The sequence below is a fragment of the Mesoplodon mirus genome (assembly GCF_964341445.2).
Source record: "Mesoplodon mirus genome assembly, chromosome: 1".
NCBI lineage: Eukaryota > Metazoa > Chordata > Mammalia > Artiodactyla > Ziphiidae > Mesoplodon > Mesoplodon mirus.
Window position 1 is genome coordinate 230,365,826 of NC_138976.1, and position 27,100 is coordinate 230,392,925.

The following is a 27,100-nucleotide window of genomic DNA, read 5'->3' on the forward strand; positions in this document are numbered from 1 at the left end:
ACAACAAGAGAAGCCACCGCAATGAGAAGCCCGCACACCACAACCAAGAGTAGCCCCCGCTCACCGCAACTAGAGAAAGCCCACACGCAGCAACGAAGACCCAGCGCAGCCAAAAAAAACCAAAACACACACACACACACACAACAACAAAAAACTGAAGTGGATTGCATCAAGGATTTTACATTAAAAAAAGATGAATTCGACAGCTCATCTGCAGTCCATCAGTGTAGCAACCACCTGGGACCAGCTCTGTCTGAAGCTGCCTCTGACTTTTGATCTGGCAACTTAGACAAAAATGGACCCTTCCCACCTCTCCCTGTCCTCTGGGTTTAACACAATCACCTGGGTTTCCCTAATTAGGTGCCTCACGATCAACAGTCCCTACAAGAAGTCCTTTCTGCCAGGACAGGCTAGGAGCCTGAATGCCCTAGGGGCTCTAGGCCTTATCAATGCTGGTGCTACCCTCCAGGGGTGGGCAGTGCCTTGTCAGGGGCTCATTCCTGATTGGTAGTGTTAATGGTTCCCACATCCAGAGCCTCATACTGCTTCGGTAGGAGCCTGGTTTCACCCCAGGACCTGGAATTCCAAGTGCATCCAGTCTTGTCTTTTATTTGCAGCAGCTCTTATAACAAATGCAGAAAGAGGTGTTTATTCCAGAGGCCAGTTGTGACGTCTGTTGTCTTGAAAGCATTAAAAAGATTGGAAATAAATATTCCTTTTAAAATCTTATCTTGGATCAGGAGCTTAAAGTTAGCTGAATCCTAGAATCAATCACTCTTACGGAATAGAGAGGAATTCTGATTCCATTTTCATTGTCTTATTAATCCATGTTTCACTAACAGTCCGACCCTAAATAGTAACCCCAGTGACTTTTAGCTCTAAAAAAGATATCCATTTGGTACCTACTATTTTTGCAGTGTGTGTTTTCTCAGTCTGTACTGTGATTAGCATCCTTTTCTATTTTAGCATTTTATTGGGTCTGAGAGCCTTCAACTATGCGATCTTAAACATTTCACTGATTTTACTTGTCAATTCCCCTGTTTTCATAGAGAATTTTCCTTCAGAAGTCCACCAGCACCATCACCAACAAAAATATCTGTTTTAAAGTATGTTGGTGATAATTGTGTTACCCCAAATTTGGCAAAAAAAAAAAAAAAAAAAATCCAAAGAATTACTCTTTTCCCCCAGCAAGGTCAACAATCTTATACAAGTCTATGGACACACTGTAGCTTAATTCTAGGCAGACTTTAGTTTGTCTTAGTGACAAGCTTTTATTAACAAAAAAGAATACCTTTCAAAGATACAGATCTCAAGAGGATCTTATTTAAGACCGACTCAGTTAAGTAAAACAAAAGCGTGGGTGGACAGAAATTGTGTGATTTCAAACCATTAAAGATGAATCAGGGCTGGGCAAGAGGGACAGAAAGAGGAATCTTTTAAACGAATACAGACGAAGGAGCACCGGCCTTGCCCCAGTGAAGGCCTGGGGAGGAAGGGGACCTCCGCAGCGTCCGAGTCTGGGCCGGGGTCCCTGTGCCCCCGGAGAAGCTCAGGCGGCTCAGCCCGCGGGACGCGCACGGGCGTACGAAGGGAACACCTGCCAGGCTGGCCGGGTGGGCGGGGCCTCGGCCGCGCGCTCGGTTGTGGGGGCGGGGCCTTCCCTATATTTGTGTGCGCCGGGGCGCGGAGAGGTGATTGGTCGCCCTTGAACCGGAAGCAGTCGGCGGCGCACGGTTTCTCGGCGGGACGGGCTTCTTGCAGCGGCTACAGGATGGTGGGCGGCGGCGGGAAGCGCAGGCCCGGCGCGGAGGGGCCGCAGGTACCGCGCGGAGGTCCAAGGGTGGTGGCGGGACTGAGGGCGGCGCGGCGCGTTTGCCCCCAGCCGGAGCGGAGAGCGGCGCCTCGCGTTCCTGCGTCTCCCGGGGGCGGGCCCGGGGCGGGTTACATCTCGGGGTTCCCCTGGGGCCGGGTTGGCGCAGTCAGGAGCCCTCTCCCGGGGGGGCGGGTTGACTCAGCCCGGTCCCCCCACAGCACGCTCCCCCAACCCTCTGGTCCGGCCGGCCGGCCCCGCCGAGTGTAGAAAGAACCGCGGACGCCCCGGAAGGAGGGCGTCCCCGAAGGCGGGAGACGCGGCGGAGGGGTGGCCGGGCGCAGCGCCGAGCTCGGCCGCGGGGAGGCCGGGATGGGGACGGAGGGGCGCTGACTACGGAGGGGCGTCGGCTCAGGCTTTCCTGCGACCTCACAAGTTCTGTCTCCACTGCAAGAGCGGCAGGGAGTCAAGCAGGAAAGAAGTAGAGGTTTCCGAAACTCCCTCTGGCTGCGCTGTCAGCTGGATGGGGAGAGACGGTGCAGGAGGGCCGCGTTCTGGGCGTTCTTTACCCCGGCCCCGCTCCCCAGGAGCGGAAGGGTTAAGGATAAGGGCAGCCCCTGAAGGGCACAGCCGTCCTAAACTCTAGTTATTAGGGATTTGGGGATGCAGCCAGCGTGTGAGCTCAGGCAGAGCTGAAAACACCCTTTGCTCCCTCTGAAAGGGCAGTGAACTTCTTTGACAGAGTGTTAGTCTTAGAAATAAAGCATCAGAAACTACGATGCGTCCACAGAGACTACGGCCAACGGCAGTAGCCAGCGTTTATGTATTCTGTGCTAGTACTGTGTGTGTATGTTTACAAATAATTTATTCCGTGTAACAACCCTGTGATAGAGGTACCACACAGGCCTTTTTTCGTAGATGAGAGAACGGCACAGAGAGGTTAGGTAACTTGCTCAAGGCGACAGAGCTGGAAATGGGAAAAGTCAAGAATCAACCCGGGCAGCTTAACCATTATGCAACACTGCCTTTCGGCAAGGTAGATTTAAGGCTCTTCTTTCTAACGTCTTAAGTTTGAGCCAGTCTTTGGAAGTCTCACCGAAGGCGGGCATACACACAGAGGGGAGGCTGGGTCAGGACTTGACATGCTCCTGCCGTTGTGTGTTTGCAGCTGAAGAGACAGCATGAAGTGGTTGGATCTGCTGGGGGGCCAGCCCACCTGGGGTTAAATGCCTGTTCTCCCACTTTCTAGTTAGGGACCCAGGGGAAGTCAGCTAACCTCAGTTTCCTTGTCTGTAGAATGTGGATAACAGAATCTAGCTCATAAGGAATTTCTGAGGACTAAATGAGTTAATCCATAGAAGGAGTTTAGCACAGTGGCTTGGCACCATAGTAAGTGCATAACAAGTAGCTATTACTTACTGTTTTTACTGTTATATTTATTACTGTTTGCTATTATCACCATCGGTTTTTGGATCCATATTTGAACAGCCTTCTTGTTCAATTTAATTTTTTATGACCTCATATAGACATGTTATAATCCTTGGCGTGATACACTGTTACTCTTGGTCATGGTCCTGTTTTACCTGATTTGTTTAATAATACGACAGACACCTGTGAGGCTGATGCCCAGGTCAAGCACTGAAAGGCTGACCGTGGCGCTCCATCTTCATGTTGCTCACCTGTCCTGTCTGCCTAACTCCTTCCTGTCGACCCCATTCGGTGTAGCTACGATCCTGAACTGTTTGTTTTCCTCTGTCTTCTTTTTATGGCTTTATCACCCATGAGTTGATGCCTGAACAGTATTTTTTGAACTTCATAAAAAGGCTATCATGCTGCATATAATCTTCTGGGACGTTTTTCTTCATTCAGCATTATATTATTAAGATTGATCCATACTGTGTGTGGCTCTATTTCCTTTGCACTAAGCGTAATATTCCATCGCTTGAAAGTCCTGTAACCATTCTGTCAACAGGCATTTTCATTTGTCCTGTTTTCCACTCGTAAAACAATGCCATCAAGAACATTCTTGTATATGTCATCTGGTTCATAAATACACTTTGCAGACTTTGAACGATACCCAAAATAACATCAATAAACTTGAGCCTGCTGGAGAATGTGAATATGAGAAACATCAGGTTAGAATTTCTCAGTCGTGACCCCTGTGGACATCTGGGCCAGATAGGTGTTTGTTAAGGGGCCTCTCCTGTGCGCTGTAGGCTGTTTAGCAGCATCCCTGGCCTCTCCCCACTGAACGCCAGCAGCACCCCCCACCAAGTTTGTACAACCGAAAAGGTCTCCAGAAACTGCTAACCGTGTCCCCTTGGGGGCAGAATACCTCCGGGTTGGGCAGCACTGATGTCCTGATAGCTGGACAGGAAGGAAAGGATCCAGGTGCCCGGAAAGAACAACACTCACGGCCGCTCCCGAGACTGAAGATGCGTCCCCTCCCACCACGCGTTTTATTCTAGTGGGAATAGGTCTCAGATGTAATAAGCATTCTGAAGCCTAGCATACTTACAGGGTGAACCTATACTGCAGAGCCGCTGGAGCTGAGTTTTATAACCTAGTCTGGCCTTAAACGACCTTTTCTGAAATCATTGTTTTAACTGGTAAATCCCCTTGCATCCACTTATTTCTGGCAATTTGCTTCTGGTGTGGGCACTGAATCTGTTTAAACGAAAGGCACGATGACACCTGTTTACCAAAACAGGGCAAAACCTGCCATTTTCTTATTCCTCTTTTCCTGCTGTTTACCTTTTCTTTTATACTTTTTGGTTTTTTATTTTCTGCGTTTCCATTATCTTAGGGAAATATGTTTAAAGAGTTGCTGTGTGTGTCCCTCTTGACACCTATATATTATAAACTGTTCTTTTTTTCCTCACCCAAAAGAATCCCCAGATTTTACTCAAATACCATTTATAGAGTTTTAAAGGAAACTCGTAGAGTTGGGGTGAACAAAAATGAGCAGTATTATTAAGCAGTCCAAGTTGCTGAAATTGCTTTGGGAGAAACACAGTTTTGTGTGCGGATTTTCAGGGTGAAAAAGCAGTCGCCAAGAAGAAGGGTAAGTGCGGTCAAGCCGACGTGCCCAGCGACCTTCGAACAGAGGCAGAAAGTCATTACGGGCTTTCTCTGCCTGAAGACTTCTATCACTTCTGGAGGTTCTGTGAAGGACTTGATCCTGAACAGCCAGCTGGTGAGTTGCTCCAGAATCTTTCTCTGGCTTCTGCCAGTGGAAAAGACAGTAGGAAGCTGGAGCCAGGATCTAAACAGTTCATGGAAAAGGAACTTTTCCAAAGATGTTTCAAATGAGAAATAAAATGTTATACTAGCAAAGGTACATCATTGCACAGCATGCTTTGATGAGAGTTTGAAGGAAAACAAGCGCATGCTTCTGTGTGTTCCAGGGCTTTTAGTGCGGCTTAGCAGTGCTGCTCCTAGGACCGTGTCTTAAGGGTTAGGTGAGGCCCAACTACGTTAAACGACGCTGAGACAAAAAGCAGAAAATGGCTTAAGTGCTCAGCAGTTACCCACCTTTCAGTGGACTTCCGTAGTGTTAGAAGAATCAGGCAGATGTTTAAGCGATGACAAAGTATCATGCCTGGAGTATTTCAGAAGAAAAAAGGAGAGTGTGCTTAGTATTTTGAGGTCAAGAACGAACACACACACACACACGCGCGCACACACACACACACACACACACACACACACACACACCTCCCATGTGCGTAGACTCCTGGAGTATTTCAAAAGAAAAAAGGAGAGTGTGCTTAGTATTTTGAGGTCAAGAACACACACACACACACACACACACACACACACACACACACCTCCCATGTGCGTAGACTCCTGGAGTATTTCAAAAGAAAAAAGGAGAGTGTGCTTAGTATTTTGAGGTCAAGAACACACACACACACACACGCGCGCACACACACACACACACACACACACACACACACACACTCCTCCCACGTGCGTAGACTCTCTCTGAAAAGGTAACACTAAAAACCGATAATGTGGTAACAGTTACTTTTCATTGTTACCCTTTTGTACTGTTTAAATGTCTTCACGTGAGGTGGGGGGAAGCAGTCCCAGAGACTGCTGACGAAAATGTATACTGGGAGCTATCTGAATTTTGGCAGTATATCAAAACACTGCAACCGTGCAGCACCTTCTCTGAAAGTACTCATGGATGTGTACAAACGTGTTAGCAGAGATATTCACTGAAGCAGCGTTTAGAATAAAAAAGAAACAGTAAATGCCTAGCAATGGTAGACATATTAAAGAAACGTTTAATAGCCTGAGAAACTATTCAGAAGATTTAAATGAGGACAGGATGAAGAACAAAAAAACACTACAAAGCAGCATGATCTCCCTTTATCTATATATTTATATCTGTCTATATAGGGGGGAAATTAAACTGCCCCCATGCTTGTTTTCCACATTGTTTCCTCCTCCAAGAATTTTCTTCCTCTCTCCATCCTCACCTCCTTGCATATCCAGGTCCTGCCTGAAGTGCTTGCCTCCCTCTTAGAGAAGCACGAAGGCCCATCTGATGCTGTAAACGTGTACATTTGAACAGACTTGATGACTGATCTGTGGGTGGAGAAAGAAGGTGGGCTCATCCAGGATTAGGGTGAGCCGGATGGATGGTCAAGGAGGCAACGAGTCGAGAGTGATAATTAGCTGAGGTGCAGGGAAGGGGAAGGAAATACTTACATTAAACACCTTTTTAGTTAAATTGTTCGTCCTCGTGTGCTGTCTGTCGCCTCTCCCTTGGTCTGGAGGTGCTACAAATATTTGAGGCCGACAGCAACGTAGTAATGAGACAAGGTAAAGGTTTGCAGTGCATAGGAACACAAAGCAGTCTTGTTTTGGCCAAAATAAGAAACAGCAGGAATGTTTGAAATGTCATCAGTGGTAAAGGTAAGAGGGAATCCTAAACGTAAGTGCCACATCTTCATTGCTCTGATTTCTTTTCCACTGAGTATTTACAACTAACATCTTCACGTGTAACTAAAGACTTCTTTCTTTTTCTTTAGAAGCTCTTTTTTAAGACAACTGCTTAGAAATATTTTCTGAATGAAATGCAGTATTTTCTGTCTGCCTCCAGAAAGACACTGTCTAAATAAACATATTTAATTTATAGATTCACTTTCTGCAAGCCTCGGACTTCGATTAGTGGGTCCTTACGATATCCTTGCCGGAAAACATAAAATGAAGAAAAAGTCAGCAAGCCTGAATTTTAACCTTCACTGGAGATTTTACTATGATCCTCCTGAGTTCCAGACCATTATTATTGGAGATTGTAAAACTGAGTTCCACATGGGGTATTTCAGGTAAAGGGTCTTTTCTTCTCCTAAAATACAGCTACCGTCCCTGTAACGAGTGTAAGCAGATGTTCACTGGCCTCACCCCACGTGAGGGATATGTACCCTCTCCTGGTGGGTACGCAGGCTGTCTGCCCTTTTAACCTGCTAACCTCCCCTGGGAGGGGTGAGCTCGTTAGGCTAAACCTCTCCAGCTTTTCCTCTGTAGTTATAAAGTGTTTTTTTCCTTTTGAGTTCAGAAAAGCTCTTTTAGCCTAGGAAAGGTCATTTAGAGCAGCTGCTGTGACTTAAGTTGGCCTTGTGCTTCCAGGGGCCATAGAATTAAGAACGCGCTTTGGAGGCAGGCTGGTCCTCCTCCTTATTACCTGGCTGACCCTGTGCCAGTGACTTTCTGTGACTCAGTTTCCTGTCCTGTGATCATCAGACACGCCTAACGGGAATGTTCGGAAGGTTAACTGATACATGCAGGAAGCGTAGACTGTTAGAAGTGGGGGTCGGGGGTGGCTCCTCCGCTTGGAGCAGCGCTGGCACTGACAGCAAGGCCAGGAGAAGAGGACGTGGAGAAGGGGTGCGGGGGAGCCAGGGAGCCGTGGACGCGCGGGGCTGGGAGCCGGGGCACCTGGGTCTGCTGGCCTCCCGCCGCCTCACCAGGACCTCGGCCCAGTCGCCTCATCTCCATCGGTCCCCTCAGTCGTAGAGTAAAGGGATTTGTTATAGATGTGAACCGGCTCCTTCCGCTGCCAATGTTTTATGATCCTTTCTGGCCTGTTTCTTTTGGTTTGTCCACCTTTCTTTTTTTCACGGACTGTTAAACTGGGGTAGAGATGATAGTGTATAATTTCACCTCCTTTTGACAAGCTTTATTCCCTCTTTCTTTGCATTCAGGTATAAATGTAACTAGGTCCTAAGAATCTTAATTTTAGATTCGTTATATAAATAAGATTTGTCCTAGTTATTCATAAGAAAACTAGAGCTTAAACCTGGCAAATCCATTGGCAATTTTTTGAAACATGCAGATATAATTTGTTGTTTATAGACCTAAAATTCTGCTTTGCTGATAATACAAATTATGGGCAGCTAAATTTTTAATATCTTTTGCTTAAACAGGGATTCTCCTGACGAACTTCCTGTATTTGTTGGTACAAATGAAGCAAAGAAAAATTGTATAATTGTTCAAAATGGAGATAATGTGTTTGCTGCAGTCAAGTAAGAAAATGTTTTATTTCAGTATGTCTCCTATTTATATTGATTTACAATTTTTGTACTGTATCAGCCCGTCTCTGAGGGGAAATGAGGTAACCAAAAATTATTAGATACCTGGAGATCATTTACGTGACTTTTGCAGGCATCTTATCCACACTTCAACTTTTCGCCAAACAACAGACCTCTTTTATAACTAACTATTTAATGAAAATATTACTTAATCTTGACCTTGTCTGTCCCATGGCAAACTCAAAAGATTTTTTAGGCATCTTAGGTCAAACAGTCTTGAAGAGTTCGTTCCGAGAACCCGTGGTATGTGGTTGAGACGGAAGGTTGAGTGCGGTGAAGCCACGGTCGGCACATCGCAGGGGGCCGGCCGCCGGGGAGCCGGAGTGCCAGCTGCGGCCACACGAGTGCTGCGGGACCGCGTGGTCTGGCAGGACCTGCGCCGGTGAGAGGGGGCCCCTGCCCGCCGCCCCTCCACCCGGGAGGCTGAGACCTCTGCGTGCGGGTGGGGCCGGAGCTGGACCTCCACCCGCCGAGGTCAGGGCCCCACGTCTGCAGCTGGGTGGGGCATTGGCCCCACCCGGAACACGAGCTGAAGCGCAGGGCGGGTGGTGCGGCAGCACCGGGGCGGCTCAGAGCCCAGCCAGGGAGCCGCCCACGGACACAGACACCATCCGGAGCTGCCACAGCAGATGGGCCGTGGACACTCTAATAAAATGAAGAAAGCACCTTCATCACCTTGAGCAAAATAAGTAGACCATGTTTTGTGTGACCTTTTTACCCTATTTCTTTTTTTAAATTACTTGATTTATTTATTTGTTTTTGGCTGCATTGGGTCTTCTTGCTGCATGCAGGCTTTCTCTAGTTGTGTCAAGCAGGGGCTACTCTTCACTGCGGTGGCTTCTCTTGTTGCGGAGCACGGGCTCTAGAGTGCAGGCTCAGTAGTTGTGGCATGCGGGCTTCCGTAGTTGTGGCTCGCGGGCTCTAGAGTGCAGGCTCAGTAGTTGTGGCACGTGGGCTCAGTAGTTGTGGCTCACGGGCTCTAGAGCGCAGGTTCAGTAGTTGTGGCACGTGGGCTTCAGTAGTTGTGGCTCTCGGGCTCTAGAGCACAGGCTCAGTAGTTGTGGTGTGTGGACTTTAGTAGTAGTGGCATGCAGGCTTCAGTAGTTGTGGCTCACAGACTCTAGAGCACAGGCTCAGTAGTTGTGGCGCACGGGCTCTAGAGCATAGGCTCATTAGTTGTGGCATGTGGGCTTCAGTAGTTGTGGCGTGTGGACTTCAGTAGGTGTGGTACGCAGGCTTCAGTAGTTGTGGCACACGGGCTTAAGTAGTTGTGGCACACGGGCTTAAGTAGTTGTGGCTTGTGGGCTCTAGAGCACAGGCTCAGTAGTTGTGGCATGCAGGCTCAATAGTTGTGGCACGTGGGCTTAGTTGCTACGCGGCACGTGGGATCTTCCCGGACCAGGGCTCGAACCCATGTCCCCTGCACTGTCAGGCGGATTCTTAACTGCTGTGCCACCAGGGAAGTCCCTACCCTACTTTTTAAAAGACTTTCATTCCCTGTGATTTTATAGCACAAATTTGCAGTAAACAGAAAACTAAGTTGATCAGTGCACCTGCTGGGCTGCTGTGTGCATACCAGTGTATCTAAAGGGCGTGGGAGATGTCCCAGAAAGGCTCTTTTTTCTCTTCTGATAACTCTGAAATTTATAGAAAACATTGCTTGCTGTTTATAATTTATAGTTCTTTACATCCTTCAGATTAATTGTTGAATTTAAATTGGTGCTGTCTTTATTGGAAACAACTATAGTTATGTCCTTATTGTCTGTCTCTTGCACTAACATGTAAGTTCATGAGGGCAGAGGCTTTTTCTTGTGCACAGCACCTGCCTTGTAGATGCTCGGTGAATCATTCCACAAACACTCTGACAGCAAAAACAACTAAGTTTTCATTAGTCCTAGTGGTCTTACCAAAAAAAAGGAGAAAGATACAGTTGTTATCGAAAATAATGCAAGATCGTTCTGGTATTTTTTTAGCTTACTGGAGAACACAGAAAAGGAAATAGAAAACAAAAATACATTGGTGATAGATTTATAACTTAGGTGAAGACCAGCAAGTGAGTATATTTCAGTACCTAATGCTATTTCACACAAAAAATGTTTTGCACCTCCAATAATTTATCTCAAACATAAAGGTTAAAAGCTTATTATACCTTTCAAGTGTTACAGTATATATAGTATTCTTTTTTTTTTTGAGACTTTACTTAAATCAGCTAATCAAAACAATTTCTATATCAGCCTCAGTAATGTCTTTTAAGGCAGACCGATTGTTATACACAAATTATTTTTATGCCCAGGGAAACTAGTTCTCTTTGTGTAAGATTTAATAGTAGCCAAAGAAATGCAAATTTCAGCTAGCAAAGATGAGTAAAGATTAAAGAATGGTAATACCCAAGGATGGTTAGGGTATAAGAAACCTTTCTGACATGTGTTAATTGGTAAGATGTTTGTGGAAAGCAGTTGGAATAAGGTTGTTTAAATATTTTTTCAAAGATTTCTTAACAGATAATGAACATTGCCAGCTAATATGCTATACCTTAAATCAGCAATTCCATTTCTAGCTATTTATCTAGCTATTTATCAGTAGTTGTGGCATGCAGGCTCAGTAGTTGTGGCACGTGGGCTTAGTTACTATTTTGGATGGGTACACACAAATATCTGTATATTTCAGACTATTTATAAAAAGGAAAAATTAGAAAAAACATACATATCCAGCAGTTAGAGAAAATTAGGTAACTAAAGAGAAAATGTCCATAAAGTGTAACACCAGGATATTGATCTGTTGTTTTGGGAAGGAGTTGATACATTATGTGAAGAGGTCAAATAACAGAGCAGTGTGGAACGGTTGGTTCCCTTTTCACATCCTCTAATGCACATGGAGAGAAATCTAGATAGATTGAAAGTTTTAAAATACTTATCTTTGGACAACAAAATTAGGAATGATTTTCTTTTCTGTTCTTTTCCCTAAAATAATTGTAGCAATAGTTTGGACCTCAAAAACCTCCTAAAAGGTCTCAGGGGTCCTTGGGGTCCACAGACCACTATTTGACCACTGCTGTTTAGTTAATGGTTTCAAACCTGACTACACACGGAAGCCTCCCGGGCTCGTAGTTAAGAGCTTCACCTCAGCTTCATTCACTTCAGCATGTCTAGAGCAGGACTCGGGAACGTTCTTTAAAAATACATGTTCCAGGGCTTCCCTGGTGGCGCAGTGGTTGAGAGTCCGCCTGCCGATGCAGGGTACGCGGGTTCGTGCCCCGGTCTGGGAGGATCCCACATGCCGCGGAGCGGCTGGGCCCGTGAGCCATGGCCGCTGAGCCTGCGCGTCCGGAGCCTGTGCTCCGCAACGGGAGGGGCCACAGCGGTGAGAGGCCCGTGTAACGCAAAGGAAAAGAAAAAAAAAAAAAAAGATGTTTCAGGTGTATCTAAGTGTAGATATACTTAGAGATCTCATACCTGTATGTCTATAATTTTAATTCTTAAGTTTAAAAAATTCATTTCAAGTGAATGAACATTCATTTTAACGCACATTTAATGAATGCTTCCTTTGTACGGGCCCGAAAACCATTTAAAACACTTGGTGCCTAGTACAAGAGTACGTGCAGGCAGGGTATCGGCTCTTGGGTCGAGACGCGCTGCTAAATAGTCTCTTTTCCTCTTATCTGCACCCCCCAGCATTCTCTGCCACCCTACGTTGCTGTACTGGGTACTTTCAACCAGGAACCCAGGAGGTTCTGACGTGTAGTCACGTTTAAAACCATTAACTGAACAGCAGCTATCAAACAGTGGGGTGTGGCCCCCAGGGGTGCCTGCCCACTTCCCAGGAGGCCTGTGAGCTGCAAACTCTGGGTGATGACAGGGTGTCGTTCTCACACCAACAGCACAAAGGCGGAGGCGGGTAAGCCCTGCTGGAGCCTCGACGGGGTCGGCGCGGTGGACCTGGTGGGCAGTGGACCGTGGGCTATCACAGCTGGGATGTGACGCGGGTGTCACTACGGAGGCCCGTGATGACACAGTGAAGGCGGATCAGATCCCTGCCGCTGGGCACGTGTCTTCTTAACGTCCTGTGTGACGGGAGGGGAGGTACGGAAAAGGCCCTTCTGCACACTTAGGGTTTGTCTCGCGGAAAAAGGTCTTGTGAGGCCGAGTTGTGAGCTCAGCTTTTTCCACTTTGCTGAAGAGAGGGACTGGCAGACACTGGTTACTCTGACGTGAGTGTTTGGCCGGCGTCTCAAACGAACCGATGGAAACAACTGACTGTGTTGCCAGTGTTAAAATTTAAGATTTCAAAAGCAAACATGAGAATTGGGGAGAGTTGTAACCACCCTTGTGAGCTTGACAGCTTCTCACTTCCTGAAGGCTTCGCTAACGAGGTTGGTGGTACTATTAATGAATGTGGTTTTTTCATATTGTGATAGGATGTAGTAAATCAGATACAGTGAAAAGGGTCACTCTTTGGGACATCTGCATAACTTAGTGAACCAGTGTTTTCTGCATGACCGCTGCAGGACTCACTCAAGGTTCACAGTCTCCCACTAGGTTTAATGGGACAGCACAGAATGTTCTGGCTGTTTCTGTGTGCACATTGCAGCAGAGTATTGGATTGTAGGTTTGAAGCTGAGAGACAAAAGCTTAATAAACTGGAACGGAAGTGGTCCTATAATGTGGTAAGGATGAGAAGACCAGTACCGAGGGCCGTCAGGAGACGTGGACGTCTTCTGAGAGGGTGTTTCCCGTGGGCCTGATGAAGGCAACAGCCTCCCGGGAGGAAGGGTGCTGTGGACAGAGAACAGCACAGTGAGGACAGCAGCCCGGGGCCCTGGCGTCGCCGGTGTGCTTTGTATGGTCGTTGTAGACAGAGCCTCTTGATTACTGTGACGCTGTGCTGTAATCATGAGACCGTGGTTTTGGTGGTCTTGGCTTCTGTGGCACTTTAATCCACGCACACTGATTCTGTCAGCTTGGGTAAGTTGGTTATCCTCTGTGCCTCAGTTTCCTGATCTGTAAAATGGGGATCGGAATAGCACCCACAGCGCCCAGCCCATAGCAAACTGCTGAATGTTAGTGGTGGGCAGGAGCGGGTTTCCTCCTGGCAGCCTGGTAGTGGCTGCAGGAAGGGGGCCAACTGTGTCCAGCTGGGCACTGTGTCCAGCTCTTCCTTTCGCTCTTGCTCTGATGGCAAAAGTCTTTTTTTTTTTTTTGGAGTCTAGTTGATTTACAGTGTTGTGTTAGTTTCAGGTGCACAGCAAAGTGAATCAGTTCTACATATACATGTATCCACTCCTTTTTAGATTCTTTTCCCATACAGGCCATTACAGAGTACTGAGTAGAGTTCCCTGTGCTAGACAGTAGGGCCTTACTAGTTACCTATTTTGTATGTGGTCGTGTGTAGATGTCAGTCCCAATTTCCCAACTTATCCCTCCCCCTTACCCTCTGGTAACCATGTTTGTTTTCTACATCTGTAACTATTTCTGTTTTGTAGATAGGTTCATTTGTACCCTTTTTTTTAGATTCCACATATAAGTGATATATGATATTTGTCTTTCTCTATCTGACTTAGTTCACTCAGTATGACAATCTCTAGGTCCATCCATGTGCTGCAAATGGCATTATTTCGTTCTTTTATAGCTGAGTAATATTCTTTATCCATTCCTGTGTCAGTGGACTTTTGGGTTGCTTCCGTGTCCTGGCTATTGTAAATAGTGCTGCAGTGAACATAAGGGTGCATGTAGCTTTTCGAAATAGGGTTTTCTCCAGGCATATGCCCAGGAGTGGGATTGCCGGATCATCTGGTAACCCTAATTTTAGTTTTTAAAGGAACCTCCATGCTGTTCTCCATAGTGGCTGTACCAGTTTGCATTCCCACCAGCAGTGTAAGAGGGTTCCCTTTTCTCCACACCCTCTGCAGCATTCTTAACATAAAATTATTTCCGTAACTGGCAATAATATATTGTACTATTCACATACCTTTAAAAAATATTTTTTAAACATTTTTATTAGATAAAAATATTTTATTTTTTTTAGAAACTGCTTTTTTTTTAAGAAATTACTGTTGATGACAGAATGTGTCATCAACACATTGTACGAAAGCACAATAAGCTGATAAGAAAGCACAATGGACTTTTAGGTTGTGCTTTCGTATCAGCTTATAGAATAGTTTTGCTTTCCTTTTATATTTTTTAAATTTATCTTAATGCAGATTTGAAAGTAACATTGAAAAGAATCTGCTGATGCTTAAGTATTCTAAACGTCCTCTGGCTCTTTAAAAGTAGAAAATCCTTTTTGGTGTCTCCACTCTTTTCTTCTGTTACGTCAGACTTCTCCAAGGCGGTACGCCGATCTTAGCATCAAGCGATGTGACAGGAACTTGGCTTAACCTCATTTTGGTAATACCCTATGTCTTTATTGTAGACATTACAGAGATAATACAGACAAATCTTGTTTGCTGTTTCTGTGACTGGCAGCTGTTTATTAATAGTGCTTTTCTCTTGCTTGAAGAACCTGCTCGGGATTCTGGGGGCTCTGGTGGTGGTTCTGCGGTCTTTCCCTCGCATGGAGTTTGATGTCTGTAACTCGGCTCCCCGTAACTTCCCAAGGTCTGTGTGCTTAGCACAGTGGCCTGTGTACTAATGAGGGCTTTTACTTCTTTTTCAGATTATTTTTGACGAAAAAACTTAAAGAAGTAACAGATAAAAAGAAAACTAGTCTCTTGAAAACCATAGATGAGAAACTCACAGAAGCAGCCAGAGAACTGGGGTTTTCACTGGAACAGAGAACCGTGAAGATGAAACAGAGAGATAAGGAAGTATGATTCACATCTGTTCGTCTCTGACGCTTTTGCTGTTTTTTTTTTTTGCGGTACGCGGGCCTCTCACTGTTGTGGCCTCTCCCGTTGCGGAGCACAGGCTCCGGACGCGCAGGCTCAGTGGTCATGGTTTACGGGCCCAGCCGCTCCGCGGCATATGGGATCCTCCCGGACCGGGGCACGAACCCGTGTCCCCTGCATCGGCAGGCGGACTCTCAACCACTGCGCCACCAGGGAAGCCCCTGCTTTTGCTGGTTTAATGGCGGGTTTTCCTCTCTCCACTGCTTCCCACCTGCACCTTCTCCCCATCTCTCGCTGCCCTGTCCTGTAGAGAGCTGGACGCTGCCCTCGTGGGGCTCCCGCGGAGGCTGTCCAGGATCTGGCCCGGGAGGTCCTGCAGGTGGGCGGCCAGGCTGGGTCACGTGACACAGTGCCCTTGCCGCGGGTGCACAGCTCAGCCAGGCCTTCTCACTCGTGGATCTTGATTTACCAGTTTCTCCTGTAGAAGAGTGAAAGCGGCTTTGTGCATAATATTTGCTTGAATTTCTTTTTTCAATGGCTAAGGTCTGTTGATTTCGTGCCAGCTGTTTTGGGGGTAGATGTGTAAAGGTCTGCCTTACAGTGCCTTATAGTTATAGCCCCTCAGGCAGTTGGCGTTTGGGAGCCGTGTGTACTGAGGTGTGTAAACTTCTCCAGGAAATGGTGCATGAGGAGGCCCCTCTCCTTTGCCTTATGGAGCCCACCAACCAGCGCTTCCCTTGGCGCCTGCAGTGTGAGTGGTCTTGTAAACAGCAAATACTTCTGGATTTTGGATCCTTTGGGTTTTTCACTTATAATTGTCAGAGTATGTTAATAGAGAAGCTAGAAGAATTCTGCCCTGGGGTAAATGAGAATCGTGTAGGAGTCTGTCCTAATAACCCTGGGGAAGGAGGGCGTTCGTCACCGGGGTCGGGGCAGCCAGCCTCTCAGCAGCGTCTCCTGCGTGTGCTGCTTCATCTGAGCGTCCTAGGCCAAATAACCCGGAATCAACTAGTGCTGGCAGCCAAGTACGTCAGCTTACTTAGTTATTGAAAATCCTACTTCAGTGCTTCTTCTGATCTTGACTCGGCTGCAGGGGTGATGTTCTGATTAGTTACAGTCCCTGAATCGCAGTCCTATCAACTCTTTCTTTAGTTCTTGAGATCAGAAGCAGTTTCTAAAAATGTTGTTCATTTGAATGAAACTCCTTGCAATGGGGCATTTTTCAGTTGCTCTAAGATTTCATATTGCCATTTCACCTTTCTGGTTTTCACAGGGAGCCTCTCCCACCTTATAGTGTAGGAAGGTGAGCATTTCTCACCCCGTTGTGACGTATTTGTCCTAATTTGTCTTGACTAAAGACTAAGCTGCTCTGAGCAGAACAGCTGCCAGCAGCACATTCTGTCATCAACAGTAATTTCAGATGAGACTTCATTAATTCTTCCCCATAACTGTAAATTAGATAGGAGTCTAATGTAATCTGAGCCTTAATCTAAACTTATTAGATTAAGTTTCATAGGAATGTTTGTCCTGGCCCCCTCCCCCCATGAGGTTTCTTTTTAGTATTTGTTTTTCTTACAAAAATTGCTGGTAAACACAAATTCAGAGAAAAAAAGAACTTCTAATACAACCATGATTTTATCTTCCCAAAGACAACATGTGGTAATAATGCTTCCAGATCCTTCTCTAAGCTTATTCTTTTATTGTTATTGTGAGATCTTCAGGGAATAAATATTTTTTTAGTCCTGATTTTTTCAACTCAGCTCCACTAATATATGTGAGTTAGTGACTTGGTCCTCACGTGTGTGAAAGTAGCACGTGCATTCTAGGATAATGGAGCCCTGCACGGCACACTAACAATCTGTGTGTTGATACCAGCCGTGCCTTACAGTGCTTTGGCCAGAAGTCCTTGTGAGCTGCTCACTCCACCCTGCGACTGACAGGCAAGCGCAGTGGGTCTGCAGAGGCTTTGCTGCTTGTGCAGAATTTTACATGACAGGCCTGAGACCCAAACTCACACCTTTCACAGCTGGCATTCCGTTCACCCTGTCTGACTAGCTGGCTGTGTGCCACTTCACCTCTTCCAGTACCCAGATGTCACTTTCAAAATCGACATGGAGTTAATGTCGCTGTAAAATGAGGGTCCATCATTCTATCCACCTCTGGTTCTGATGCCTCACGACATCACCCACCCTTGGGCAGGGTTTTCCTAAACTGGTAATCTGATTCTTCGTAATACAGTTAGGATTCTGATGCTCTACTAACAACTGATACCTCTTTATGGACAATTAGTACAATTTCTCATCAGTGAAAATACGTACATGGCATGGATTTTGTTGGGTGTCACAGCCGTGCCATCACTGTTCCCTTTTGCGTTCATCGTCAGCACTGCTTTGTGAACGCGTTGTGGTCATCACACCATGTGCTGCATGGCAGGTCTGCCTCGTAAGGGCGCTGTGTTTATGTTCAGAGTTTAGGGTGATGAAAACTCCACACGTGCAGACAGCCTGCCATAAATAACGGTTCACACCTTCATTTGCACACTTACCTGATTATTTCCTTAGAAGAAATTCCTAGATGTAGTATTGCCAGGTCCAAAGTGGTTTTTTTTAAAAATTTATACAGGTATAAAGAAAATTGTGTGTGTGTGTTTGTATGCAGAACTCCCCCCCAGGAGTTGGACTCCTTTGCACCCCACCTGCAGGGGCTGTGCGCCCCTTTCCCTGGGTCCTCGCCGGTGCTGGTCTTACTAATCCCTTTGGTCTTTCCATCCTGAAATGTATAAAATGATCTACCATTGTTTTCATCAGCATTTCTTTGATTGTAAAGGACATTAAGTCGTTTTCATTTCTCCACTGGCCATTTATATTTCTTCTGTGAACTGCTTGAACTTTGCCCGTTTTTCCATCAGGTTAGAATTACTTGTGTTTTCCTTAGGGTGTTAAGTCTTTTCCATTATTTGTAAGACTTGCTTTATAGTTTAAAGACATTCATCTTTATTAACTTTATTGTTATATATATATTGCAGATATTTTTCATCATTTAATTTGTGTTAATTTTGTTCTTGGTTTTTACTTGATTTTTTTGTTAATTTTTTTAACCTTTGGCTGCATTGGGTCTTTGTTACGGCACGCGGGCTTTCTCTAGTTGCGGTGAACGGGGGCTACTCTTCATTGTGGTGGCTTCTCTTGTTGCGGAGCACAGGCTCTAGGCACGCGGGCTTCGGTAGTTGCAGCATGTGAGCTCAGGGGTTGTGGCTCATGGGCTCTAGAGCGTAGGCTCAGTAGTTGTGGCACACAGGCTTAGTTGCTCTGCGGCATGTGGGATCTTCCCAGATCGGGGCTCGAACCCGTGTCCCCTGCATTGGGAGGCGGATTCTTAACCACTGCACCACCAGGGAAGTCTGATTTTTTTTTTTTTTAATGTAGTCAAGTCTATAAGTCTTTTCCTTCTCCAACCCAAAATCATATAAAATATTTGCCTTTTCTTCTAGTAGTTTTATGGTTTTATTTTTACATTTAATCCTAAAATCCAACTGCAAGTTATTTTGGTATCAGGAGTAAGATACAACATAACTGTGACTTCATTTGTTTTTTCCCAAGGGGTGAGCAGTTGTCTTGGGACTTGTTTGGAATAACCTGTCCCCTGTGTTGCTTAATGAAAGACAGTGAAAGCAGCGAGAGGGTGGAGAGCTGGTACAGAGACTTGGGGGCGAGGACCTTAAAACTGAGAGCGTCCTTCCCTCAGGAATGTCACTGGACTGCAGAGAGATACTGGAAGCAGATGTTTTGTTCAGGAAAGACCTAAGAAGAATGCCACTAGTGTAAGAGAAAAACGCAGACTGGAAGGGTTATGATGGTGGTTGTGTTTGGACCTCTGTTTGTCTTTGAAAATTAACACTTAAGAGAAGCTCACCGGTTTATGTTATTTGCCTCCACGAGGGGCACCACAACACTAGAAGCTGCCCTACTTTGGGGAAGTTTGCTGACGAGCCTGAATTTTCTAGGTAGGAATGGGGGACCTGAATTTCATAAGGTGGAAAGGAGTTCTGCCTTCCACGTCTTCCTGCTGACGAAAACCATCCCTTCTCCTTCAGGGCCCAGTCCCGCAGGCTCTCTGCCTAGAAGATCCCATGGCCGTGGATGGAACTGACACCGTGCCCTGCTTCCTGTAGTGGGACGCACAGCGCAGACTCAGACAGCTGACACAGCTAATGAAAGCTGGCTGTTTCACTGTCGTACTTACTTCAAGTGCTTGACTTCTAGCTAATTTTAAAGGAAAGAAATAATATTAAACTTGTGCCCTGGGGTCCAAATTTACTGAAATAAAAGGACATTGAATGTTGCATTTTGGCAGAAGTCTTGAGGGTTTGTGTGTGTGCTTTGTTTTGGGGGTTTTTTCCCCCTGTTTTCATCTATTTACGGTGACTAAATTTTGTTTTTTTGTTTTGTTTTTTCCTTTTATTCAGGTCGTGACAAAGACCTTTCATGGGGCAGGCTTGGTTGTCCCAGTAGATAAAAATGATGTGGGATACAGAGAGCTCCCTGAAACGGATGGTAACGTATTTCTCACGTGAACATGTGCGTGTGCGTTAATGTATGTGGAGAAAGGTTTCCTTATGTTGAGAAGTAGGTGAGGACATGTGCCATGTGGGGGACAGTCACCTCCCCTTAGTGCAGAAGGACTCAGGCTCTACGGTCAGTGAGGCCTGAACTGAAGCTGGGTTTGCCGCTGTGTAGCCTCAGCAAGTTATTGAACTACCCGGAACCGTGGTCTTCTTTACCCGCCACGCGGGTAGTAATGGTGAATACCATCCGTAGGGGTGTTTGGGGTGTATCTGAGCATGTAAGTGCTTAGCACACTGCTTGCCTGATAGCGCTCAAAACAGAGTATTTTTACAAGTTTAAAGAATGTGAACCTCTGGTCTAGGTGACTTTTTCTGAACTATTTCAGAGCCATTGACATCGTAGCCAACAACGTACAATGTAGTCATTAGTGAGACAACACGTGTTTGTATAGTGCTTTGTGAACAGTCTTTCATCTGTTTGTAAGTCTGTTGAGCTTTTAGAAGCCAGTGCTGAGTTACTTCATCTGTAAGTATAAAAACGACACAAAATCTACTTATTGCCACGTTGAAAAGAGGACGAAGATCGCTTCTCAGCTCCCCGTGCCCACCCCCCTTTACTTGAGCACCCCGAGGGCACCACCTTCTCATCACCCTGCTCCCTGGGGGTCAGCGGGGCGAGGGGCCCACAGCAAGAGGGAATTAGAGGCGCTCCTGCGCAGCACGTAAAACGCAGGCCCTCCCTTGTTCAGAAAAGACCTGTGGCCTCAGCTGCCCTCCGCCTGGAGGACGCCCAGGGAAAAGCATTACTGCACGTGGGCCCCGCGGTGGAGGGGCTGAACTTGTCGTCTGGCTTGGTTTTACCTCTCTTGCATGTAAAGACTGCAGCAGCGTTAAGTTTTTCCTACATTGCCCGTGTGTGGAAACGATACTGTTTCGGATCTGTCGGGCTAAGTTAGATAGCTTAACATTACCTCCACATTTCTGCTTTGGTGAGGTGCCAAGGTGGACGTGCTGCACGTCCGCTGCACTGCCGGGCCCTCCCGGACCGCCCCCTGAGGCCGGAGGCGGGAGGGTCTCTGTCCCGGGGGCGGGGGGCAAACCCTGGTCTCTGCCGCCTCCCTGTGAGCCAGTCCACCCCGAGCTTTAGCAGCTGCTCTACCGTCCTGTCGGGGAGACTGAGGGCATTTGTCACAGCGATCGCGGTGCCCTGGAGTAAACCGTTACCTCCCCTGGTTGGGGTTCTGGGTTTTATGTCCAAGGTCACTTTTAGCTACTTGTCCTTTTTTCTAACGTCCTGGCATTAGATCCTCCCGCGGTTTGATTAGTTCTGAATGAGAAGTGGGGGCAGACATAGTTCAGGATGTAGTATCTCACTGGTGTGTTGGCCGGGAGGTGTGAGTGGCTGGTGGGCTGTGGACGGTGCCAGCGCCCAGCGGGTCGCAGGAGGTGTGCTCCTGCCCAGCCTCCCCCGAGGCTCTCGACACGGAACACTGTGACGCGGCCCGGGGGAGGCACTTATTGGGCACTGGATCGTGTGGTGGTTGACGCTGTCGGGGACGTGTACACGGCGTCCACTCAGTCCTCGCCCAGGCCTCGGCGCGGCTCTTACTCTCACGTCCGGGAGGCGGGGACCTGAGACGTGACTGAGTGTGGCGTGGTCGCCGAGCCGGCGGCCTGACTCCCCTGAGCTGCAGCCCGCGGCCCCGCGGCCGTGCGCCGGGGGTCAGAGCAGAGGCACTGAAGCGCAGTGGCCGTGGAGGCGCTCGCACGGTCTCGCGTTTGGGTTCGGAGGCGACGCGCTGCAGTTGCCGGTGGCAGAACATGTCTGTCCTCCAGGAAACGCGTCACTGCGGTCTGTCCAGCGCAGCACTGCCTGCCGCGGGGCGGGGCCGGAGCGCAGCCCGTGAGCTCACGCGCAGGCTGGCGCGCGCGCTCCGAGGTCAGGCCCTGGCAGACGCTCACCGCGTGGTCAGCCTGCGTGTGTGGTTGGTGTCAGCGGAGTGTGCAACGTCAGGCCCTCCTGCGAGAAACGCGGCACCGCGAGCTCCAGGCGGGGCTGTTCCCGTCGTGACGACCCCCGTCCCCGCCGGCACGGCCGCCCCGTGTCCAGGAGCGTGTCTGTTGCTCCGAGTGAGGGCAGCTCGTCCGCATTCTCGGATTTTCCCAGGTTGTCAGAAAGGAAGTCTAACGAGGCATCGTCCGGTGCCTGCCTGCCTTCTCACGTGCCTCGCGGGAGCTGACGCACCCTGGCGTCCGAAAGCAGGGAGAGCAACGTTCCAAGTCAGATAGAGATGTTGAAGCCCTCGTTTTTATTTAGATAAATGTTACCGGTTTTCTCTGTTCTCACCTCGGGTTACACTTTGGCCGTAGCTGCACTTCTTTCCCCCACTTTGGTAAAAGTACTGGTAAAGGTTTAATTCTACAATGATTTCTTGTCTCTCGTATGTCTTTTTCTGGCTTTTGTTTTAAGTAAGGTAGGAGGGGGCAAAAAGAGCAGACTTTACTGTCTGTCTGGATTTTTTTTAATCCCTTGTTCTCCATATTGTTTTTTTTTTTTTCCAACCATTTAAACATGGGAAAACACTCTTAGCTTGAGGGCAGTTGGAAACAGGTGGGTCAGGTTTGGCCATAGTCTGTGGACCCTGGACTAGCCCAGGGAAAATCTCTGGAAGCTGGTGTGATTCCTGATTGCAGCTAGGTCCCACTGTGCTAATACAAGAAGTCTTTTTTGTTAAGTAAGCCGTTTTTATGCTTGAATCTTAAGTAGAAAAACCATGGCCGTTGTAAAATACACTGCCAACCAAGGAGGCGCCCGTTGCACTAGGACAGTCATGAGGAAACACCCAGGTTACCGTCTGCGCGTGGTGGTAACAGGTAACCTCGTGTCCTTGACCTTCCAGCCAGTCTCAGGAGAATCTGCAAGACCATCGTGGAGGCCCCCAGTGATGCTGAGAGACTCAAAGCTTTTGCTCCTGTTCAGGAAATGATGACTTACGTGCAGTTTGCTAATGATGAGTGCGATTATGGGATGGGGCTGGAGCTCGGGATGGACCTCTTCTGCCACGGTTCCCACGTGAGTGAGCACACCCCGCCCCCTCCCTCCCCTGCATCCCCTGCGCCCCCCCGCCCACACACACCCGCTCTTTGCTGTCCGCAAGTCCAGCGCGCAGGGTATGGATTCAGCTTGAATTTCAAAATGAACATTTTGAAATGATTTTTAAGCAGATGTTGTGAGCATACTTTTTGTTTGAAGTTCCTCTTGTACTCCGGCCGAGGTGAATGACCCGGATGTTCTGCCCAAGTGACTTACTAGCCACGTGCACGGCTGTGCCTTCACTCGGGGGTGGACACGCCTTCCTGGCTCCCCCTCACTTTCCTTGGGGGGTTTGTTCTTGTGCCTGAATTCCTGGATGAAGAGTCAATGGTGTCTGTAAACATGCTGGAAATTCTTTAACGTAGAGGAGTTGCTGTTTTACCATGAACTCCCTGCTCGTCACGTAGGAGAAACGTACGAGGCAGCTGCAGGAGGCCGCTGAGCCGCGGCTGGCGGGGGGGTCGGGCAGGCGGGCGGAGTGGGGGCCCCGGCCTGCGTCCCGTCTCCCCAGGAGTAGCCATGGGAGCGTGGGCCGTGCTCCCCGCACCTCCGCGCCACCTGGGGCCCTCCCAGGCCGTCTGCCCGCTGTGGAGACCACCTAATTCTCCCTTCACCTACCGTGTCACCCGCGGCACAGAAAGCGCCCCGGGTGCTCAGGGCCACACGGGCAGGTGGCTCCTGCATCAGCCTTTACCCCAGAAGCTGACTGTGCAGGCTGTGGAGTGCAGGGTCACCTGGGGACACTGCGGGGCTGGAGCAGCGCCCCGCCAGCGTCAGGGTGCCCCGGGGGCTTGTTCCCCACAGGCTGGCGCGCCCCCGACCCCCCCAGTCCCCCTGGGCCTCACCGAGTTCCCTTCCCGCGGGGGCCTGAGCATTTGCGTTTCTGATCGACAGTTGCTGGGTCAGGCTGACACCACTGTCGGGGAGTCTGTTTTGGGGACTCTTTCTCGCGTAGGGGCTGTCTGTTAGCAGTAAAAACAATCAGAGTGGTTAACAGCAAAGAGAGTCAGTGACCGATCAGAATAGCTCTTGACCAGCTTCACAGAAACTCGGTTGTCTTGAGAATCCAGCAGCATCGGAGAAGGGACGGTGGAGCCGGCAGCAGGCGCTAACGGCGGTGCCCTCCCTTGTCCTCGGAGCGAGTCTGGGCCCTTGACAGACGGAGGCAGCGATTTCAGGGGTGGAGGCTGACACGGGGCGTGGGGAGAGAAGGAACTGAAGACACGGGGGAGCCTTCAGTGCGACGTGAAGACTCACATTCAGCTCCGTGTTCTGACGGTGCCAGCTAACAGAAATGGTGACCGAAGTCTTAAGCGGTGGGGACACGCCGACGAGAAGGAAAAGGCATTTGAGCGTACTGGGGGCCAAAGGGGGTGAATAAACTGTATCTGAGGGAATAAGGACGCTTGCAGTGTTTACTTGGTTTTCTGGAGTTTCCTTCAAGAAGTGCCCTTCGTCCTGAACAGCTGCACGATGCCCCAGGGACGGTGCCAGGCGCTGTCTCAGAACTCACTGGTCATGCAGACGCTGGCTGAAACCCAGCGTGTGGGGAGCGGGCTTTGTTAGCAACTGCTTTTTCCAGTATATTACCTGCTGCGTCCTCTGGCTAATGTCATCTTTTGTTTTTCAGTATTTTCATAAAGTTGCTGGCCAGCTTTTACCTCTTGCGTATAATCTGTTGAAGAGGAATCTCTTTGCAGAAATTATTGAAGCTCACCTGGCAGACAGAAGCAGAGAGGACGTGGACCAGCTTGCAGCATGAGTGGGAGGTGCCGCTCTCGGGCGTACAGTATTTCAGAGCTTCAGTATGAAACGGGATGTTTTGTTTTTAAGGGGTACAGAAAATAAATGGACGGAAACATTTGCTAAAAACTTTTCTGAAGCTCTCGTGGCCGGTTTTCTTTCTTTCACGTGCAGTCAGATCATCTGCGTGGTGATGCCCTCATCACGTGTGAAGAGGGGATGTAGCCGCCGTGGTCCTCTCCGATGTCATAGGATGTCACGCCTGACACCTGTGGACGAGCACGTGGTCCTCCCCTCCCGGGAGTGAGTCCTGCTTCAGCGTTTAACACATAGGCAGCGAGGAATGTGTTTCTGGGACTTGAGGTGACAAAAGCTTCAGCTGTAAGCACTGGGCTCCTGGGCAGCAGGGAGGGCACAGGGGAGCAGACTCAGGACCCACCCCGGATCCTCCACAGCCGCATCTGAACAGCAGCTGCAGGCACGCGGGCCTCACCCCACGAGCGTCCACTCGCTCCGTTAGGTTTATTCTTTGCAGCAGCGCCCCTCGGGCTCTGTCTGTACCTGACAATCGACACAGCGTTAGGGTGTCGACACAGTATGCAGTCAGGGTGCCATTCAAGTTTTCCATTGGGTTTCCAGTACAGTCTGTGGGTAGCTGTGTTCGACCAGCTCCAGATCCTTCTTCAACCTGACAGAACGTCCTTCACCTTAAAACCTCAGAGCTCACAGTGAAACACAAAATAACAGCAAACTGTGGATTGGGCCAAAGGGCCCCTTAATGAGGTTTCCCTTGTGAGGTTCAAGGTGGGAAAGCCGCAGGTCACCTGGCTCACCCCCCATCTTGCAGGCCTGACTGGACCTGCCCGCAGAACTCTGCAGAGTTAACTGGGTCAGCCGCCTCCTTAGAACCCACCTGAGACCCGGGCTCTTCATGGCAGAGGGCGAGGAGATGGGCAGGATCAGGTGCCCCTGGTGAGGCTGTGGGCTTTCAGGCCCCTCAGTAGCGCCAACCCTTGGACATACGCGTATCTGTTAACCACCGTGGCCCACACTCAGCGCCCAGGGAACCCACGCTAGCACGGTCTGGGGAACTGCCTGGTGAGATGCCCAGAAGTTGGGGAGCCCTGACCTCTGGGGCCACTAGTCCCCTCTGCTGCAGCCCACGTGCGCAGCCATCCTCCCGCTGTGGGCAGTTAAGACTCAGCTGCTGGCGCCTGTCCCTCCCTTTCACTCCCGTCCAGGAACGTCCTCGTCCTGACAGCAGGGCTCCCGTTCTAAGAACGGACGGAGTTCCCTTACGTGACACCCTGCCTGCGGCCACCTGGGCCCATCTGAACACTGACCTGCTGTGTGTTAAAACGTGACAGTAACAACCAGCCCACACGTGCTTTGATTCGGAAAAAACCAGATCACATTTGGTCTTAAATAACAACCTTTTAAGAAGCTCTTGAGCTTTTTCCCACAGATTTCTTTCTAGAGTGCTTGTCAGTACGGTGGCAGTATTTAGAAATAGTTACTAACAACACATTTATCTAAAATACTGATTACGAAACTCAAGTGTCTTCCACTAAAACGGTTTGCTCAGCTAGAAATCCTAGGTTCCCTTAAACTTGCTATTTGTTGATCCAACAATCTCAAATGTGAGTTTTTAAAATTTGCCTTCTTGTGATCAGTAATGCGGATTACAACAGGATTTCCTACGAAGGGATAAATGAAAGGGGACAAAAAAATTCAGCTTTTCATCCATACCTTACACAAACCTGAGTGCAAATCTTCAGAAAGCTGGGTATACTGGAGCCAAGACAGGATTTGGACAGGAGTGCCAGGCACGTGGCAGTTACCATTTGGATGCTACAGCTGTGAACAGAGCTTCCTGAGGACAAGAGTCTTGTGAAAGACACATCTCCAGTCTCAAAGCCCAGCGGTTGTGTCCGAGGGCTGGCAGCGCGTTTCAGGAGGGACTGGCCTTCCAAGGACCGAGCCTCGGCCGTTCGAGAACAAGCTCCTCCCGCCAGCCCGACACCAAGCACTCCTTTTTCCACCTTTTTCCTGCACTGAAGGCACAGTCCTTTGAAACCTCGTTTACCAGATATTTTTATCTACTCTTCAATGGCTATTGCGGCCTCCAAATGCCACCTGCCTTCCTGTTCATTTTAAGTACCTGGGCTCTTTCAGGAATAAAGCACCTTGACCCAATCAGTTTAACAAAATCATTACCTAGCTCAAATTTAGCTAAGCTCACACCTGGAGCTTGAAAAGTTTTTTCCGTGTTAACCTCTAACACATGTAGAATGATTCACCCAAGAAAATAAGCGGAAGCAATAAACCTCACCCGAGACCGTGATCTCACCTGTCTCCACAAGGACACACCCCCTCGCACCAGCTCAAAGCTCCCGCTCAAGGCCGCCTGTCCAACCTGCTCCCCGCCCCCTGGAGTCCCTCCTGCTACTCAAGGGCCGCCCCC

The 27,100-nt window shown here is 48.5% G+C and overlaps 1 protein-coding gene across 2 annotated transcripts; it reads left to right on the forward strand.

Annotated features, from left to right (window-relative positions):
- The first annotated feature begins 1,710 nt into the window (after window positions 1-1,710).
- HPF1 (histone PARylation factor 1) lies at window positions 1,711-24,775 on the forward strand. Of its 2 annotated transcripts, none has more exons than XM_082625246.1 (8): window positions 1,711-1,819; window positions 4,847-5,006; window positions 6,960-7,149; window positions 8,248-8,346; window positions 15,064-15,214; window positions 19,701-19,788; window positions 22,700-22,872; window positions 24,524-24,775. In XM_082625246.1, exons 1-8 carry the CDS (start codon window positions 1,772-1,774, stop codon window positions 24,653-24,655), a joined length of 1,041 nt encoding a protein of 346 aa, XP_082481372.1. In that variant the 5' UTR covers window positions 1,711-1,771; the 3' UTR covers window positions 24,656-24,775. The 2 variants fall into 2 exon arrangements, with proteins under 2 accessions (XP_082481372.1, XP_082481373.1); XM_082625247.1 differs by having other exon boundaries at window positions 24,594-24,775.
- Window positions 24,776-27,100: the final 2,325 nt, after the last annotated feature.

Excerpts from the sequence above, each read along its gene's own strand:
- HPF1 (XM_082625246.1), top strand. The coding sequence starts at position 1,772 with ATGGTGGGCGGCGGCGGGAAGCGCAGGCCCGGCGCGGAGGGGCCGCAG. Across the intron at positions 5,007-6,959 it reads TGATCCTGAACAGCCAGCTG|ATTCACTTTCTGCAAGCCTC; the intron begins GTGAGTTGCTCC and ends TTTAATTTATAG. Across the intron at positions 22,873-24,523 it reads TCTTCTGCCACGGTTCCCAC|TATTTTCATAAAGTTGCTGG; the intron begins GTGAGTGAGCAC and ends TTTGTTTTTCAG.